The 20,883-nt window shown below is 39.7% G+C and overlaps 1 protein-coding gene across 23 annotated transcripts in view; it reads left to right on the top strand.

Moving 5' to 3' along the window:
- Window positions 1–20,883, top strand: part of KCNMA1 (potassium calcium-activated channel subfamily M alpha 1) — a 929,290-nt gene that overhangs the window by 844,905 nt on the left and 63,502 nt on the right. For all 23 annotated transcript variants that reach the window (XM_043983958.1, XM_043983956.1, XM_043983955.1 and 20 more), the window contains one exon: window positions 2,631–2,823. In XM_043983958.1, coding sequence (XP_043839893.1) covers window positions 2,631–2,823 — 193 coding nt within the window. The remainder of the gene's footprint in view (window positions 1–2,630; window positions 2,824–20,883) is intronic.

Raw genomic sequence — 20,883 nt, 5'->3', positions numbered from 1 at the left:
ACTTTGGGGCATAGAAATTCTAAAAATCTAATTGATATTGTATGGCGTTTTCAATGCTACTCCTGCCCTGGCTAAGCACACAGAGACTATTGGAACACAGAAAGTGGAAATACAGTGGAAAGGTCACTAAGTTTGGAGACATTGGGACCTGGATTCAAATTGTGGCCCTCCTACTAACTCCTTATATGACCTTGAGTAATTACCTCTCTACACCCCAGTTTTCTCTTTTATAAAATGATGTGTTTGCACTAGATGATCTTCTACCCTTAAATCTGTCATGTTGTGGTAAGAGTTAGGCTTCTTATTCTAAAGTGTATTAAATATCACAAATACCTAAGAGAGGAAAAAAGTGGGTTTTAAGATGGAAAGACCCTTGGGGGCACCTAGGTAGCACAGTGGATAAAGCGCTGGCCCTGGATTCAGGAGGACCTGAGTTCAAATCCAGCCTTAGACACTTGAAACTTACTAGCTGTGTGACCTTGGGCAAGTTGCTTAACACCCATTGCCCTGTCAAAAAAAAAAAAAAAAGATGGAAAGACCCTGACCAACTGCTGAATGGATCCAGAAGGACCTCTTCAAGGGGGTGACATCTGAATTTCACTTTAATATTCAAACAGGAAGACCACAGGTGCAGATGACAAGGGAAATTCAGGCACAAGGAACCATGTAGAAAGGGATGGAGGTAGGAAAGCACATGACATGTAATGGGGCTAGTAATGGCATACATAGTATGTGGAATGGACTTGGATTTCAAGAGTTGAATGGTGCCAGTCCATAGAGTGCCCTGAAGACCAGACTAAGAAGTTAGAACTTTATTCCATTGACAATAGGGAACCATTAAAAGTATTAAACAGAAACACACTATGACTTTTTAGTTTTATTATTTTTTAACGTGGCCTCCCAAAGCTCCTTCTATGAATTTCAGGATTTCAAGGTTCTCAATGACTTCACAGCTCCCTTCTTGACCTCACTGAAGGTTTCATGGGCTCTAGTTGTTTTTGAACTTCTTTTTGATGCTTTGCTCCAGTTCCCTGAGGGGGAAGCACAGGTTCCTGAGATCCCTCTGAGTCTCAGGACCCCTGTAATGACCATGCATTCTTCATGGCTCTCTCTCTAGCCCTTAATACTATCATTCCTCTTCTGGTCAATTTGTCTGCAATAAATTCACTAGTATATTCTTAGCAGCTAATCTCATCGAGCATCTGAGGTTCTCTCAATGTAACTTCTCCTAGAGGTGTAGTTCCCTGAAACGAGCACTCTTCAGGTACCATGTGCTTCAGTTGAACCTTCCTTCATTTTCTCCAGCCTCTACCCACCCCAATAGCCACTAACCACCAGTTCCTGTTTTAGAGAAATCCCCTACTAGACCTCACGAAAAGCCCTAATTTCAAGGCTAAGAGGTACCTTTAGTTCAGGAGACAACATTATGTAATGGAATGATATCCGAATTTAGTGTTGGGAGTGAATTTGAATCATTACTCTGCCAAGTGCCCCCTGTGTGCCCCTGGGCAAGTCACCTCTCAGTTTGCTCAGCTGCAAAATGGGCGGGTAGCAGCTAGACTAAATGACCTCTAAAACCCCTATCAACCTGAGATCTACAATCCTAAAACCCATTGCTTCTTAGCTTATTTGGAGACAGATCTTGAACTTCAATGTAAGAAAATGGTGGTACAGGAAGTCAGCCTGTGCATTTTGTCAGGTATCCTGGCATAGCTTAGCACTCAGGTAACCTATCTTTCTCAATGCACCTCTCCCGGGGTCCTGAATGTCTCCAGAATCTCATTACCACAGACTTAAAAATAGAAAGACTACTTTACTCCCACAGCAATAATCCCAGACAATTCCCACCAATTAGGATAAGAATCCAGCTCCACTCCCTCCCCTCCCCCCAATAAGAGCTCTTCTCCCCTTTTCCAAATTTTCATGACCAAACCTGAGCTCCATCACAACTGCCTGACCCCCAGCCAGGCTGCACGGAGAGCATGAGTTTGTTTTGAGGGTTTTTTTTGCCATTTTTACTTCTTTCTCCTTTTGCCCGAGACAGGAGGTGACCTCCTATTAGATAAACAGACATTTAAAACCCACCCCCTCATTACATTCTGAAAGCCAGAGGTTGCCACAGGACGATGACTTAAATCAGGACAATTTCAAAGCATAGAGGCGATGAAGGAGCCTGGCATTATTCCTCTTCCCTGTTTGTTAGTAATAGCTTGATTGAGTATGGGGAGGGAGCCTAAAATGCTGCCATCAGCACCGAGTACCCTTTAGATTAACACGCGACTCCTATTCCCTGGTATATAGTTAGGCCAGTTTAATGTCAGGGCATAAAACAGACACTTGTTAAATAATTTCCCAAAGCTCCTTCTCAATCTTTAATTTGTTTTTATTTTTCCCCCTCTCCCCTTCTCCTCTCTTCTCTCCCCCTTCTCTCTCTCTCTCCCCCCTCTCCCCTCTTCTCTCTCTTCTTTTCTCTCTATCTCCTATCTCTCTTCTCTCTCTCTCTCTCTCTCTCTCTCTCTCTCTCTCTCTCTCTCTCTCTCTCTCTCTCTCTCTCTCTCTCTCTCTCCCTCTCTCTCCCTCTCTTTCCCTCTCTTTCCCTCTCTCCCTCTTTTTTCCCTTCTCTGCCAAAGGGTACACCATTAAGTCGGGCTGATTTAAGGGCTGTCAACATCAACCTCTGTGACATGTGCGTTATCCTGTCAGCCAATCAGAATAATATTGATGACACTTCGCTGCAGGACAAGGAATGCATCCTAGCGTCACTCAACATCAAATCTATGCAGTTTGATGACAGCATTGGGGTCTTACAGGCTAATTCCCAAGGTAAGGACTGCCCTATAATACTCCCCTGCAGTGCCTACAGGGGACAGGACCTGGCAAGAGAAATATCCTTCATTCAGTAATTCAAAGAGCTTGCATCAGCCAGGCTGACAGTGAAACCCGCTCATTTCTGGGATAGCTTTTAAAGGGGGCATCTGCTGCCTCTTTCCACTGTCACAGGAAGCAGACTGGGAAACTACATGCACACATAAATACACACACTCTCACAATCATGCAAATATACATACCTACTCTCACACGTGGAAACATGGATGCATTCTCCTATACATACATTCAAATGCACATATACACTCACATAAATGCAAACACACATATTCTCAAACATTATACAAATATGCATGCACATTTATACATACCAACACATGTGCACATACACTCACACATGCATGCAAACTGAGTATGTACACTCATAGTGTTCACACCCTCTCACAATACTTGCAAACACACATGCATACACTCATACACACATGAAAATTCATATTATCATGCATATACATCCTAAACATACTTATACATGCAAACACAGTTTCATGCTCTCCTGAGACATGCATGCACATGTGCATATACTTATACACATGTACTCACACATCCACACATCCATGTTCTTACACATCCATGCCAATACAAACACACCAATAAGCTGGGATTGTTTAAAATAAATGAGCCCTTAGAATGCCTGGAGCATCAGCCCTAATGAACATTGATCACACAACCAGGGTCACTGGGCTGCATGTAGCTGATGAACAAAGATGAGCGTGTTGATCAGCACAGTTCTGGATTGGAGCCAGAGAAGTGATAGTTTCTGACAAATCCTGAACCCTTTCCCCACCTCCCCACCTCCAGATAGCAGCAGAAACACAATGAATATGCCTGAAACAAGCCTTGTTTAAAAAAAAAAAAGAAAAGAAATCACGATGTGTTACTCACCCACTTAATGATTTTTGTCAGCTTACCAACTCTCTCCCAGAGAGTGAATATAGCATAAAATGAACTGTCAGCCACATCTAGCCCACTCCCAGGCGGAGGAATCTCTAGATTCTAGATGCTGGACAATTGTTTACAAAGGAGCTACCCTCAGGGAGCTTAAAAATTGACAAGGCAACATCCCAGAATGTAGTGTTTTAATACCCCATGAATCTGGTTATACCAAGGTCAAAATGCATTCTCCATGATGATATATAACGCCTCTTTCAATACAACTTGGGAACTGGAGTGGGGGCAGGATGGCCTAGTAGGATGAGCACTGGGTTAGGAATCAAAATAACGTGATTTTGGAAGCCTACTACTTTGACCCTTGAGCAAAATAGTGATGTCTCAAAGCTGCAGTTTTCTCCTTTGTCAGATGGGGCTAATGCCCATGGAGTTATCTTAAAGAAAGCATCTTAAAAATCTAATGCACCATGGAAATGTAAGATAGCATTGTTATCTCTGTCTATAATGGCTGTTGTATTCTACTGTGTAAACATTTCCAATGTAGGAATCAATGGGTCATCATCAATTCCTAAGCTCGATTTAAAGCTGCCGGCATATTATGGTTTAGGGTATTTCCTTTGGAAAGTTTGACTATATTCCTAGTATCTGACTTTGGGCAAAGCATCAGGTCCCTGTCCGAGGACAAAATCTTATTCCTGGTTGGAAAAGAGGGACAAGAAAATTAAATTCTTGCCTTTTTCTCTTACTGCACTTTCCCTACTGGTAGCATTTGTTTTCCTAAAGAAGAAAGCAAAAACATTCCCCATAGTCTTAATTGGGCAATTTTTTTTTACCCCAAAGATGTAATTTTCACTTTATTCTATAATTTTTTATTCTACAATTCTTTATTCTTTTGTGGAATCACTTGGATCCTCTTGGTGGCCCTGATGCCATGGGTACTGGCAGGGAAAGATCTGACCAAACAGCAGGTCACTTTTCCATTTAGTTCAATTGCGTCTCATAATAAGATACTTCCAGCCTTTCAAAGAGCCAAATGGTATCAATTCCTAGCACTGTCTAAAATGTGATTCTATTGCCAAAAAGAGCATCTATCTTTTGATTTGGGCTGTAAGCCCCACATTATCTAGATATTGAAAATATTAACTTTGCCCTCATCCCCTTTTGGGGCTCCTCAATGGCACACATGACTTCATAGCCAGGCTGGCAGGGGGACCCAACTTCAGGTTTTCCAAAAGATTTGGGATGTGTTGGTTAGTGGTTAAACACAATTAGACTGACAGGTGGCACACCCCTGGCTCGCTGGGTGATCCGATGTGACAGCCCAGGCTGTGATAATCCATTTTAATATAGAGGAGTCAGGACTATAGCAACAATTACATAAAGCAGGTGAAGCTGCTTCTGCTGGTCAGCAAACATCAGCTCAGAACCACTTTACGGCTCTTTACTGGCAACTAAGTGCCTTTATTTACAGAGTGACTGTCACTTCCCTCTGCTTGGAGATCTGGTGTATTATTTAACACTCATTTATCTAGGGAAAACATTTCAATTTAGATCAGCTAGCACAACAGTGGCTCTTGCCAGACTCTATCTGCCTGTGCAAACCCCCTCCCCTGATTCTAAAGGACAAATAGCAGAGCTTACAGTGCCCATCTATGGAGCCAGAACCACAACCCCATCTATGACTAGGGAGGGAAGAAAGAAGAGGGGTCCTTTTCACATTGCCATCTGATTCTGAAATAATCTAGATGTAAAAACATATGACTTGTAGCTCAAACGCTGAGGTTATGAATTGAACATCTTACATATCCACCCTTTGGTAGGGGGGACTTCTACTTGAGTACTCCCAGCTTTCCATCTCCCCTCACCAATGCCAAATGACAGTGCTAAATGACTCAACTGTGACATTATAATCTTAGATCCTGGAGGGACTGAAAGATGATGTAACTTACTCAGAGTCAGCTGAGAAATATAAATGTGCTTACCATTGTGCCAGGTACTGTGCTAAGCACCAGGGATAAACAGAAAGCAATAGGATTTGTCAGTGGTGCCAGAGCCTGGGTCTTCTTTACTCCAAGGCCAGCTTTCTAAACACTTTGTCACAGTGCCTCAGTTTATGCACATGGAAAGAGGAGGATGGGTATGTTTGCATATGTATCATTGGATCACAGGGCTAGAGCTGGAAGATGGCTCAAGTGCTTTCTACTTCAACCAACTCATTTTACAAGAATCAAGGCAGGTGAATTGATTTCCTTATATCCTACAGGTAGTAAGTATCAGAAGCAAGATTTGAATCCAGGTCATCTGGCAACCAAAACCAGAGCCATTTCTACTATATCATACCACCTCATATATACACAGACACACACACAGACATATGTGTATATATATATATATATATATATATATATATATGTATGTATGTATGTATATATACACACACACACACACACACACATTTACTATATACATACAGACACATATATGGATGTTTGTATATTTGCAGACATACTGAAGTCATGAGAGGTTAAATGACTTATGTGTATATACATACACACATATACGGATGGCTGTACATGTGTGAATGGATGTATATGTGCACACACATACATCTATCCGTATATGTGTATATGTATCTATCTATACACACATCTATACATATGCACATACATCCATACATATATATGGTAAGCCACACCTACATAGTTGGAGGTATTATCACCATTTTTCAAAAGGAGAAACTGAGGTTAGGAGAGATTAGATGACTTGTGTGTATATATACATATACATATATACATACGTACATATGTATATGTGTGTTTTGCAAAAGTGAACACTGAAGTTATGAGAGATTAAGTGACTTATGTGTATATGCATATATACATATACATACCTATATATGTGCACACATATACATACATCCATATAAGTGTATATATGTATATGTATATACACATACAAGTCATTCAATTTCTTATAACCTCAGTTTCCCCTTTTGCAAAATGGTGATAACACCTGTAAATATGAAGTTGTGGCTTGCCATACATATGTATGGATTATATTCATATGTCTAGATCTGTGTATAGATACATACGCCTACACACATTTATATTTATACATATATTTATACAAATAAGTTCCAGAGACATTGACTTGCCATACATGTGTACATATATATGTATGTATATCTATGTATAGATATGTAGTATGCAGTAAGTACTATAGATATTATCACCATTTCACAGAAGGGAAAACTGAGGCTCTGAGAGATTGATGGGCTTGCCAATGGTTGAAGAGCCAGCAAGCACTGAGGTGGGATTTGAGTGAATGCCTTACTAGCTTACTCTCAGAAAGAACTCTCTTCCCTTCACCAGGTGGCCTCACATGCTTATGTAAATCAGGTGGTCACTGAAGAATAAGCAAATTTTCCTGGGTATATTTGTAAATATATGCAATAGCATTGACACAATATACTTAGAAATGTGGCTTCCTCCCCACGTGTTCTATGACCCATTCAGAATGCTATTGATATTCATGCCTAGATTCCCCAGAACCTAGCATGGGACTGAGGGCTATAAGCCATATGTAGGAAGGGGCATCATTTTTTTCCTTTGGAAGTATAACAACCTTCAGTGTGTGGAAAGGGTTAAAAGAAGAGTTGGAGGGTATTGCTGACCTACTTCTATAGCCCAAATTTATATTAATTGTACTAGAAGAAAAACAAAATTACCACATCACTTGTTACATCTATGAATGACAAAAAGCTCATGCTCACAACACCTGTGGGGCTCACAACATCTGCAAGGAGAGTCTTAGAGGCAGAAGACTCTTAAAGCATATCTGACTTGTCCTGATTCACACAGCCTACCTCTATAGAGGCTGAAACTAATTAGATGAACTGGAAATTCCTGCATTTAGCTAAAAAAAAAATCAGTTACACAAGTACCTGTGTGACATTAGAGGTAGGAGAAACCTGGCTGAAGCAATTCCTAGGAAACCGTGTTATGGCTAGGTGTAGTGGTACATACCTATACATCCTGTTACTAGGGAGGCTGAGACTAGCCTATCTCTGAACTTGGTAGGGTGATAGGGTATCCACATTAAGTCCAGCATCAATATGGCATGAACCAGGAAAGCAGTATCACCAGGCTTGCAAGAAGGGGTGATTGGCTTAGGTTGTAAAAGAAGCAAGTGAAATCTCCAATTCCCATCAGTAGTAATTACAGCAATGGTGGATAGATAGATAGATGGATGGATGGATGGATGGATGGATGGATGGATGGATGGATGGATGGATGGATGGATGGATGGATGGATGGATGGATGGATGGATGATAGGTAGATAGACATACAGATATAGGGTGTTTCTACACACATGTATATTATATATGTATATCTACATATATAAAATTATAGTATAATATATGCACACACATATATAGCATAAAATAAAGTGAATAAGTAAATGCATATGTGTGTATATCTATATCTATATATCTATATCTAGATAGATAGATAGATAGATAGATAGATAGATAGATAGATAGATAGATACAAAGGGGTTAAATACAAGATAGTTTAAGAGGGAGGGCACCAGGGGTTAAGGAAATCAGGAAAGGCTTTATTTTTTTTTAAGTATTTTGTTTTTTTCCAGTTACTTATAAGGATAATTTTCAACATTTGTTTTCATAGGATATTTAGTTCCAAATTTTTCTCCCACTCTCCCTTCCCTCCCCCCTCCCCAAGACAGAAAGCAATCTGATATAGGTTATATATGTACAATCACATTGAACATATTTCTGCATTAGTCATCTTGTCAAAGAAGAATCAGAGCACAAGGGGAAAACCTCAAAAAAGAAGGGAAAAAACAGCCCAAAAGTAGAAGCAGTATGGTTCAATCTGCTTTCATAATCCACAGTTCTTTTTTCTGGATGTTGAGAACATTCTCTATCATGAATTCTTTGAGATTGTCTTAGATCATTACACTGCTGAGAGGAGCCAAGTCTATCGCCATTGTTCGTCATATAATGTTGCTGTTACTGTGTACAATGTTCTCCTGGTTCTGCTCCTCTCAGTCAGCATCAGTCCATATAAGTCCTTCCAGGTTTCTCTGAACTTCTTCTGCTCATCATTTCTTATATCACAATGTATTCCATTACATTCATATACCACAATTTGTTTAGCCATTCCCCAATTGATAGGCATTCCCTCAATTTCCAATTCTTTGTCACCACAAAGAGAGCTGCTATAAATATTGTTGTACATGTGAGTCCTTTCAGGAAAGGATTTACACAGAAGATAATGCTGGAGCTTCATCATAAGAGAGGGATTTTATAAAATGGAGGTAAGGAGTTAAAAGCATTCCAAACATGTGGGACAACTAATGCAAATGATCAGAGGTGAGAAATTAAGTGTTGTGTGTGAGGAACATATATAGAACATACACATATGGTGCAAAATATTAAACATTTAAAACTAGAGAGAAGTCAGAAGAAGCTAAGTCTGGAAGAGTTCTGGTATTCATTTCATGTTATGAATGGTCAAAGAACTGAAAATGTATAGTGTGAAGAAGAGAAGGAAGTGAGGAAATAGGGTAGCTGTTACCAGTTGAAGGGCTTGTCGTGCAAAAGGAAAAGGGGATTCCATATTAATTAGTTACTTATAGTTATAATAACTTTAGATTACATTTTTGAAATGTTTTATATATATTATTGTATCTGTTCCCCACAATCATCTCATGAAAAAGGTATAATTTTTATTATCCCCATTTTACATATGAGGACACTAAGGCTCAGAAATTTTGAGGTTTTGTCCCAAAACCTGCAGACAGTAAGTGATAAAACCTAGGATCAAATATAGGTCTTCCTTTTTTTGTGGGGCAATGAGGGTTAAGTGACTTGCCCAGGGTCACACAGTTATTGTCAAGTGTTTGAGGCCAGATTTGAGCTCAGGTCCACCTGAATCCAGGGCCAGCACTTTTATCCACTGCACTGCCTAGCCCCCCTTTATTATTTTTTAAAATAAAAGTCTTCTATTTCCATGTCTAGTGCTTTTTCAGCTAGTTTTCTGAGATCATTGAGTTGAAGTTAAAGGACAATAAAATTCATCTCATTACAAAGAAGATGGGATGGGACCAGATCCATAATGTCATTGATGTAGGGACTTAAGGATGAGGAAATTCCTTCTAGCAATTCCAATGGTTACCTTCTCTGTAACCTATCACCATAGTGAGATCCTGGGTCACTGAAAAGTTAGGTGACTTTTTCAGGGCAGCACAGACAATAGGTGCAAGAGATGAGACCTTTTGACTCTGAGGCTTGCAGGTTTGCACTATACAATCTCTCTCTCTCTCTGTCTCTCTGTCTCTCTCCCTCTCTCCCTCTCCCTCCTCTTTCCACAGCTTCCCCTCCTGATTTAGTTCCTCTTTACTCATAAACACCATAATATAAGCAACTGTTTTATTATTCCCCCAAATATCCTTAACCACAAAGATGTCAGGAATTTATTAGAGATAAATATAAAAGAGAAGTTAGGTAGGGAACCCAACCTCTGCCTAAATGTTAAGAATTTTCTAACTGGGGGCTCGGAGCAATTGTGATTGAACTCATAACTTTTATTCTATTAAAAACTCCTTAAAGCAAAAGCAGATGGCACCACGTATACTTTATGGACCATTTTAATACCTCCTCTGCTTAAAACAAGCTAATTCTTATTATAGGGCTTTAAATACATAAAGAAGAATGGTATAAAACTTAGACTTAGATGGGACAGCCTCAAAAAAATGGTGAGAACTAGGAATATTCAAGCAGAGGCTGCCTGACTTCCTGTCTAAGATTGGGTAGCAAAAAAGATTCTTGCTTTATTTTTATTTTTTTGGATGGAGCCAGAAGGAAGGAGGGGAAAGATTGGAAGTGATTTTCTCTAGGATCCCTTCTTTAAGATTGTACACTCCTATGGTGTTTTTCCTGACTTGATATCCTTTAGGGATGTCTTCTTTATACATAGTCCCTTCCTCCTTTCTTCCCATAAATACCCACAGAAGAATAGTTGTGCTTGGAAAGGGTGGGGTAATGGCTTTTAGTGGAAACATTCTTTGCCATCCTACATAGCATTGCTTTTGTATCTAGAGAAAAGAGCTAGCCCCATATTGGTGAGTATCTATACATCTGGATTTTCCATTGATTTAAAAGACCACCCCAATCTTGAATTCCCAAATTGACTTTCAACACCTATCCTCCCCCAGTTTTTTCCTTCCCTTTAATGTCCGTCAACCTCAAAGGACTCACATTAACATGTAAACCTAACTCCCTCTCTGCAAGTATACCTACACACACATACACACACACACACACACACACACACACACACACACACACACATTCAGAAATCAGAAAAGCATTTTTCAGCTGCTCCTGCATAATAATTCACTTCCATAATATTCTCTTGCTCAATTCTGAAATGGTGATGGGGGGGGAGGTTTCTCTTTATATCCACCAAATGAGCAAAGCTCAATGCTAAAATATTTTTCTTCCATTGTAACTGAAACGTCTACTGGCTCCCTTCCCAAAAACCAGAAAGACAATTATACTTAACTGTTTAGAGATTTATAAATACTACACTGGAGTAGCCTCTGGGTAGTAACTTTAGATACCCAGCCCAATAATTTTCTTTTATTGGTTTGTGATTTAGATCTTATTTTGAGTCCTATATAATAAGAGCAGTACATTTCATTAAAAGTGCTTACTAAACAATAGAGAAAAGTTGGCTTAGGGCCCCAAACAGGTCTCAAGTACAGGAACGGGGGTTGGGGGGGGTGTTGCACTGTAACATTTCTTCTGTGGACATTACAAGACACATCACAGAGTAGCAGTTCAGATGTATTTCAGTAAAGCAACAATTGCAGCTGTTTTGTAAATGACTTCAGCTTAGAATTTTTTTTCCTACACAGCATATTTCACCACATGAGAGATCCTCTTAAGACCTCCATTTACAATTCTTGTAATAGATTCCTGGAGAAGAAAGGAAGAAAACAAAAGCAAAGCGGGGTGAAGAGCCTTTGTTTTCTTTCTAGGCTTAGGAAGGTTATTCCTACCCCTGGCCCCTCCAAAATCAAAGGTCCTTCATACGGATAAAGAAATAAAACCTGGCCAAAATAAACTTTGTTGGTTTTTTTTTTTTTTTACCTGCAGAAAAGGACATATTAACTCCCCCACCCAGACTGTGCCCAACTCAGGACAAAGGATAGGGAGAGGACGATTCAGGAATAGAATGCAAATAAGAGGATACTGTGGGACTCATCCTTCCAGCCACAGTGCTAGCCTTGGACAGAGTTAAGGTCTCTCTCAAAACCCAGATCCAGCTGTTAAAGGTCACAAGATTTTCTTGCCTTTTCCACTATTCTTCTCTCCCCATCCCTCATTGTTGTCTTGTGAAATCTTTCACAGCAGCATGCTTGGTAAAGTTTCTCCATGGGGGCTCCTGTTAAATTCTTTTCACCTAAACACAAGCAAGCCCCTCATCTCTTGGTTCTAAGAAACAACTCAGAGAATGAATGGCTAAAGATTGTTTCTCTGGGGTCAAACTTGACTTTCAAGAAGCACTAAAGGGCACCTTGGGAAAAAAATGAAAAGATGGGGCAGTGGGTCACCAGGAAGCAACCTTCTCAATAAGCTCAGTGTTTTTGAATCAGAATTGGAAGTGGCCGGATTTATTTGTCATGGAAATACGTTTCTAGCCCCAGCTCCCAGTGACTTAAAAACAAACAAAAAATCACTTTGGACAAATGGCTCTTATTCTCCACCTGGGCCTTAAGTTTGTTTTGGCCATTTCTTGGTTACAGCCCAGTTTTCTAGGTTGCCTGCTTCCCCTGCCACCTAGTGATGAACTCGGTTATCTGGCCCCTGCTCTATCCCAATAGGACAAAATAGACAAGATCCAAATGAAGAGATGATTCAGCCTGAGGCACCTCACATTTCATCCTGCCTGTCTATGGGAATGGTGTAAATGTTTGAGTTTTGCTATTAATCAGAGCTTTAGCCTCCGATACTGTCAGCATGGGGACTAAGCAAGTTGAGATCAGGCTCTCTCTTCCTTTCTTCTGAAGGCTAAGGCATGCCAGCTTCTGGCTTTTGTTCATTCACTTGAATAACCTGTGGAGGTTCCCAGACCTTATTCGGTCTGTTGGGATAGGAAAGGCAGCTGAAGTGAAGGAGAAGAGCACTCTGCCCCTAGAACTGAAGGTCTCGAGTGGCTAGTTATCCTTGGAAGATTGCCTAGGGAAGTTGTCAAATGTGAAGAAGGGTAGAGCTATAATCAAGGAGAGATACAGGAAGTCTTCTTTATTTATGCCTTTCACATCCTCCAAGGTTTCTGATGAGATTCTGGCCAAAGACCAATGGATCTGTCAACCGTTTATGGAGTACCTACTATGTGTAAAGCACTGTGCTAAGCATTTTGGAGGATTTTTGTAAGGCACAGTCACTGACCTCTGAGAATTTCGAGTCTAGAATGGGGAGTTAGATCTAAAAAGAGAAACAGATGAATAGGGATATGAGACAATAGATTCAAAATATCTGAATGTACATTTCAGGAAAACAAGTACCAGGGGATCTCCTCTGCTCCAGAGTCATTGGGGTAAGAGGAGACATTAAAAATGGGGAGAGTTTTGACGAACAAAGATCATGGGGAGGAGATAAGTTGCAGATAATAACAACATCAATAATAATAAACAAATAATAACACATATGTTATAAATAATAATAAATAATAAGCAACTAATAATAATAAACAAATAAACAAATAATAAATGAAAAGAGGTGAAACAGGATGAAAACTTCTCAAATGTCCCTTGGTTACAAAACCAAGTCTTCTCATTATTCCACATGATGTGATTCAAGGATGACAGAATGTAATCGATTCAAGAATTTTGCATCAGAAGTCAGTATGCTTTCTCTGTAAAGTCCCCTAACAGTAATTCCTGCTCCTACATCTTACACTAGTTATGCTTCCTTCTATCTTATCTGCTCCCCAAAAGCAGCAACTTCCTCCTGGTTCCTCTGATTCTGTCCTCAGCTAAAATGATGCATGGATGATTATTAAACTATATACTGAGGCCACCAAACATCAAGAGATTTGAAGGACACTTCAAATCCTTATGTCGGCCCTTTGTGCCCTGGTCTGAAATGTGCCCATTCCTTTAACCATCCTAGGTAGGGGCAACCTGCCAAGCTTTTACTTATCTCATTGAGATAACCATGGGTTCTTCCTCCATGCATAAAAGAGTTAGTTATCTCTTCAACTTGCATATGCAAATCAATGGAATCTTTGGGGGACAGGGAACATTTCATCTTTGCCATGGAATCGCCAGCACTTAACACATTAGCACGCACATAGTAGGTTCATAAAAATGCTTATTGGTTGGTTGATTGATTGTGACCACTCTGTGATTTAGTAAATGCTTATACTATGGTCACAATATCCAAAGTATTTTTGCCAAAATGAGTCGTTACAAAATTTACACCTTTACCTCCTTGGGCCTCCATTTCCTCGATTGTGAAATGAAACAGTTGGATTAGATGATGTTAGAGGTCCCTTCTGGCTCTAAATGTATGGTGATGAGTTGACTGACTATCCCTGGCATGTTCTTTGGATAAGAGAATGTTGCTGGACTATTCTCAAGATCTTCGCAAGGTATAAGAGGAGAGTTAGCGTTCTGAAACCTAAGCTTCTGCCCCTGCCTTTAATGAGCCATCAGAATGAGGATTTAATAGAGGAATCACTCCAGCCCACATGAAGAATCCTAGTGTGTCTCAGTACTTTGGAGGAGGGGAACGCAGGGGAATGTCGTCTCCTACCCTGTGCAAGACTCTATGCTAGAAACACAGAGATAATAATGAAAAAGCCCCTGGCCCCAAGGAATTTGTCTTCTAATGTGGGGCACTGGGGTTCTGGGGAAGGGAGGTAAGGTTATTAATCAATCGATCAGTCAAAAAGTATTCATGAGGGGCGGCTAGATTGTGCAGTGGATAGAGCACCGGCCCTGGAGTCAGGAGTACCTGAGTTCAAATCCGGCCTCAGACACTTAATACTTACTAGCTGTGTGACCCTGGGCAAGTCACTTAACCCCAATTGCCTCACTAAAAAACAAAAAACAAAACAAAACAAAACAAAACAAAACAAAAGTATTCATGAAGTGCTTACAAAGAGCTAGGCACTGTGTTAAGCCCCGTCTAAAGAAAGGTAAAAAACAATCCCTGGCCTCAAGGAGATGACAGTCATACAAGAGAAAGAACATATAAATTATTAGATACGCATAAGAACTATTCAGAGTGGATGAGAACTAACCTCAAAGGAGAAGGCACTAGCTGCTAGGGAGAGGGGTGACCATAACTGAGAAGTATCTCCTCATGAAGTTGAGATGTGAGCTGAAACTTGAATGAAAGCAGGGAAGCTAAGAGGGAGAGATATGGTAGCAGCCTTCCTGACAAGGTAGGAGATAGGAGATTGACTGTTGTACAGAAAAGAACAGCAAATAGGTCAATGTAGTTGGACCAGAATGAACAGAGGGAGTTTAAGAAGACTGGGAAGTTAGGAAGGGGCCTGATTATAAAGAGCTTTAAATGCCATCAGAGGACTTTTATTTGATCTTTGAAGTAATAAGGAGTTCATTGAGCAGTGGAGTGACATGAACAAAGACCACGTATTCTAGTAAAATTCAAGGAAGGAAAAATCACTCCTATCTGGGAGATATAGGGTCAGGGAAGGTTTCCCAGAGAAGGCGAAGCCTGGGTTGAGCCTGAAAGTAAGAGCAGAATTTTACAGACAATGATGAGAAGGAAGTACATTTCAGTGATGGTGAATGGACTATAAGGAGTCAGGAGTTGGAATTTCAAGCATAGAAGGGGGAGGAGGAAGGGAAAAGGGAATAGGTATTTATATAATACCAACTATGTGTCAGGAACTATGCTAAGTACCTTAAAAATATTATCTCTCTCTTTTTTCTTTTGTGGGGCAATGAGGGTTAAGTGACTTGCCCATGGGCTCACAGCTAGTGTCAAGTGTCTGAGGCTGGATTTGAACTCAGGTCTTCCTGAATCCAGGGCCAGTACTTTATTCATGATGCCACCTAGCTGCCCCCCAAAATATTAACTCATTTGCCTCACAACTCTGTGATCTCACCTATCTAAGTGCTATGATAATTTTCATTTTGTAGAACAGACTGAAGCAAACAGGATTAGATGACTTGCCCAAGGTCACACAGCTAGTAAGTGTCTTGAAGTCAAATTTGAACTCAGGAAGATGAGTCTTCCTGAATCCAGACCTGGAGCTCTATGCAGCATAGTGCTCCCTGGCTGCCCAGATCAGAGCTAGAGTGTTAGGTATAGAAGTCATTGATATATGGGGTAATATTTTAACCCATAAGAATAATGTAGGAAGAAGAGAACACCTTAGGATACACCCACTCTTAGGGGTCTGGATGTAATAACAAACAAAGGGGACAAAGCAGAAAGGCTCAGACTACTAGGAGGAAAATAATGTGAAGATTATTGCCAATGAAGCCAAGGGAAGCAGAAATTATAAGAAAGCAGGGAATGGTCCCAATATTGAGTGCTACCAAAAAGTCATGGAAGATGAGACTGAAAGAAGACTATTGGGTTGAGCCACTGAGGGCATCAGTGACTTCTGGGATAGTAGCTTCAGTAGTGTGGTGCCATTGAAATTCAGATTTCAAGGAATTGAAGAGTGAGATGTAGATGATAAGAAGGTAGAGAGAGGAAGCATAGACTATTCTTTCTAGGAAATTGATAATGAGGAAAGGAGAATAGAGTAAGTTGAAGGGGTAAAGAGAAGTCAAGGAAAAATTTCCCCCTAAATTATAGGGGTGATATGAGCATATTTGTAGGAAGCAGAGAAGGGGTGGGACAGGATATGTGGATGTGCAATGGGGCAAGTTCCTAATGGAGAACAGAGGGAAAGGGTCAAAGACACAAGAGAGGGGTTAACTTTGGCAAGCAAAAAGGCAGCAACATCCTATGCACTTGGAGCAAAGGAGAAAGTAAAAATATGTAGAAAAGTGTGGAGAAAATGACATGAGGTTTTTTAAGATGGATAGCCCCAATTATTTCAGTCAAGTAGAAGAGGGGACTTTTAAACAGCCATGATGGGGAATATGATAAGAAAGCAATGAGAGATGACTTAAAGTGGCTACAAACAAATGAAAGCCAAAGACCTAGTTAAGGCTAGATAATATGAATGTATGATTGGCCTCAGTCTATAATGATTCATGACTTACTCTAGAAAGTTTTCTTAGGGCAGGAGTAGCAGCAGAGAGGGCAAATGCAAATGGAAACCCAAGATTAAAGATAAACAGGACATGGAGAAGGGAAGAACAAGGGGATGAGGCATACATAACTAGAGTGTGTTACCTTGTTGAACTGGACTTTGAAGGGAAAAGAGTGAGGCTGGAAGAAGGGTGATGGAGTGAGAGAATAACAAAGGGTAGAGGGGCTTCAAATCCCCACACTAGTGGGAAAAAGCAAATCCTGGAGGAATAAGGAAGGCTTACACATATAAGCCATTGTGTTATACAGAGCAATGAAAGAGTTAACAATATCTTCCCTTCTATGACCAGCTGTTTGTGTGTTCTGTGGAAATCCTGTACATCCAAAGCCTCAGTGGAGATCCAGACCTGGAAGGGGTCCCAGATTTATGCTACCTCAGTACACACTGGCAAATGATTCACTGACAGAGGAAAATACACATTAACAAGTCGACCATGCACTCTGTGAAGTATAGGTTGGGTCCTACTGGCCTTATACTGAAGGCTGTGATCTATGGACGTCATGGCATAGACATCAAAGAGGAAACATGGTACCATGGATAGGGAGGGAGGGAGGGAGAGAGAGAGAGAGAGAGCAAGCGAGCGCACTGTGTTGAGTCAGGTGTTTGCCACTCTACTCCAACTACTTGGTGTGTGGCATTGAGCAATGTGCATGTGTTTCACTTTCCTCACTTGTAAAATTGGAGAAAATACTAATTCTCTAATGATCTCATAGATTGTTGTGACATTCAATTCAATTCATTGAACATTTAGTAGGTGCCTACCATGTCAAAGGAATTGTACTGAGGATACAAAGACAATAAATGATTCAGTTCCTGCCCTCAAGGACCTTGAATTCTATTAGGAAGCATATGACATGTGTGTATATAGGTGTGGTATTAAAGCGAAAGGAGGCATTCAAGTGAAGTTCTATAGGAAACTGAGGATGTTTGATGTATTCAATGATCAAATGAGATTATGTATAAGTACTTAAGAAATTATTGGGGGAAAGAAAGAGAAAAGAGAAAATTAGCAATAATAGTATCCCAAATAAGATATGTGTTGCAACATTGTTTTAAATTCACAGACAAGAACAGAAGGAAGCTGAGAAAGAATCAGACAATCAGGACAGTTTTGAAAGCAATATACAGAATTTTATTTATATGTATATAGTTTGTGCATAATGAAAGCAGCATGAAATGGAGATTCACAGTTTCCTAGAAAATCCTCCTTTTGTCTTCTGTTGTATGTATAGAAATGGTCTTTTTTTGTGTGTTTTTGCTTAAAATAGTAAAAAGAAAGTGTTGAGTGCTGCCCAGATGCAAGGCACTAAATTAATGTAAAATGAAATTTTACAGGAATATATATATATATATAAAACATCTTACACTTGAGTTTATTTTTTTCTCCAAGTATAATAAGAGGTTAGAAAGCATTTGCTCTGATCTGGGTGTTTTAGTAGACTATAAACTTAATGAGTCAACATTATGTGATAATCCCAGAAGATAAAGCAGTCTTAGGCTGTGGTAAGAGAATCATGGTGAGACTGGGGTTGGTGATCTTGGCTGTACTAATGAAGGTCCTCAAGATCATACCAGGAGATTTCATGAAAGAACTATTCCTAGTTTAGCCGGAAGAAAAGGTCTGGTAGGAAAGATATGATAGCTGCTTCCACATATTTAAAAATACTATCATATGGCAGAAAAGTTACATTCTTAAGGTGGATTGTTAGCTACTTTCATTTTTTATATTTTCCAGAACCTAGTATAGTTTCTGCACTTGCTTGATTACTCTGTTTGACCACAGAGGATAGAATTAGGAGCAATGAGTAGAAATTGGAGAAAAGTAGTTTTGGTCTTTATGTAAAGGAAAACTTGCCAACCTTTGGTGCCATCCAAAAATAGAATCGGGTTGCTTCATGACATCCTGGATTCCCTCCTAATACAAGTCTTCAGACAAAGGCTGGATAACTGCTTCTCACAAAGGCTGTAGAGAGAATTCTTGTTCAGGTGTGTATTGGATTAGTTGACATTTAATTCAGTAGAGTGGAAGGAACACCGAGCCAAAAGTTAGCAGACCTGGGTTCTAGGTTCCAACTCTGTTGTCAACTAGATTTAAGACCTATAGTAAACTATTCAACTTCTTTAAATCTCACTTCCTCATCTATAAAGTGAAGGAATTAAAATTGTATAATCACAAACACCAAAGGCCTGTGATGCCATTAGGTTCTTCTGTAGTTTCACCAGTATTATCTAAGTGTCTCCAATGACAAATGGCATAGTGGAATCACCAACCACATTCTTAGCTCATTCCATCAACTATCATTATTCCTAACACAGTAGAGCAACATTCACTAGGATCAACCCATTTTTGATATGGAGTATTAATTCATGATGATGAATGACAGCTGGTAAAAGAGGAACTCTGGGACATGAACTTTCAAGAACAAATTTCTGTCTTTCACACTCCCAGTCCAGAGAGAGCAGAGGCCATAGAAAGTTTACATATACATGTGAGACTGAGGTTAGTCCTTGTTTTCATGGCGTTTCCCCCCTAAATTCTTCCATTCTTGATCCCCATTGGTTAATCCAGACATGAAAGATGGACAAGGAGGGGAAATAATGTACATCAAGGCTGAAGTTTCCCACTTAATCTCTAAGCTTCTCATTTACTAGTCCCCAGATGATTATAAATTCACTGAAGCTTTCTTCTTACAAAGCTTATTTGTCGTCCCAAATCACCAAAGGAAACCCCCTATTATGCAGGTGTGTCTCTCCCTTATTTATTTATTTGCATTTAGGATGGTGAGGAATAAAAAAAAAACCTGCCTTTTTATGAGCATTAATTATACACCAGGCAAGGAAGCAATTGCCTCTATGTTATGAAATATTAAATCAAAATACTTCCCATTCCCAGATGTCCCAGAGATAAATACAGCAGTATTTTGAAGCCCCTCTTGGAGCTGTTTTGCCTGCAAATTTATAGTTTTGTCTCCATTTTCAGAAAACCCTGTTTTCTGTGAAGTATAGCACTCTTGGTAGTTTTTTAAGAAGCAAACTCCTCTGGAGTTGCCTATGTAGGCAACAACTCTTATGCCAATGGCTCACAAGGGATCCAGGGTTGATAGGCTCCTTTAAGATGACAAATGGGCTGGAAGTGTTATTGTCTTTGATTGCACGCCTTACATCATCTGTATGTAGGAATAAGAGGGCCATACTTTATCTTTAGCCATTTTATAAATATTTAAGTCCTTATAGTTGCCTAAAGATATTAAAGCATATTTTACAGTAGTTGGAGTATAAATATTATATATAGCACAAGATACCAAAGTAGTTTAATGAATTCATAATTTTCTGTTCACTTTTATTGGAATGTGTTTTATGTTAGAAAAGTTCCATTTAAAGAATAAGATGCCATTCTACTCCCCGAAAACACAGAACTGTAGCAAACGTCAGTGGGGCTACGTTACCATGAGGATAGGAGGCTTCAAGATGGGAGAGAAAAGGGAGTTAAGACACAAGGATGAATTTTCCCCCATTTCTGTGTTTTAATATATTATAAATAACTTTTTGAATAAACAATTTTCTAGCTTATTTAAATCAGAAAGTGCTCCAAAGAAAGAATTTTGTTTTATTTTCATGAGAATAATGTTCCTAAACTTCTGTTTCTAAGATGTTATTTAGGAAACATGCAGGAATAAGAGGAAAATGACACCCAAAAAGGACAGGGGAAGAACTATGACTCAGGTTTTTGATTTGGACAACATAGTCCTTCATCACAAGGGTCAGGTTCCC

This window comes from Dromiciops gliroides, chromosome 2, assembly GCF_019393635.1.
Source record: "Dromiciops gliroides isolate mDroGli1 chromosome 2, mDroGli1.pri, whole genome shotgun sequence".
In the NCBI taxonomy this organism is placed as follows: domain Eukaryota; kingdom Metazoa; phylum Chordata; class Mammalia; order Microbiotheria; family Microbiotheriidae; genus Dromiciops; species Dromiciops gliroides.
This window is presented reverse-complemented; position numbering and strand designations above follow the sequence as displayed.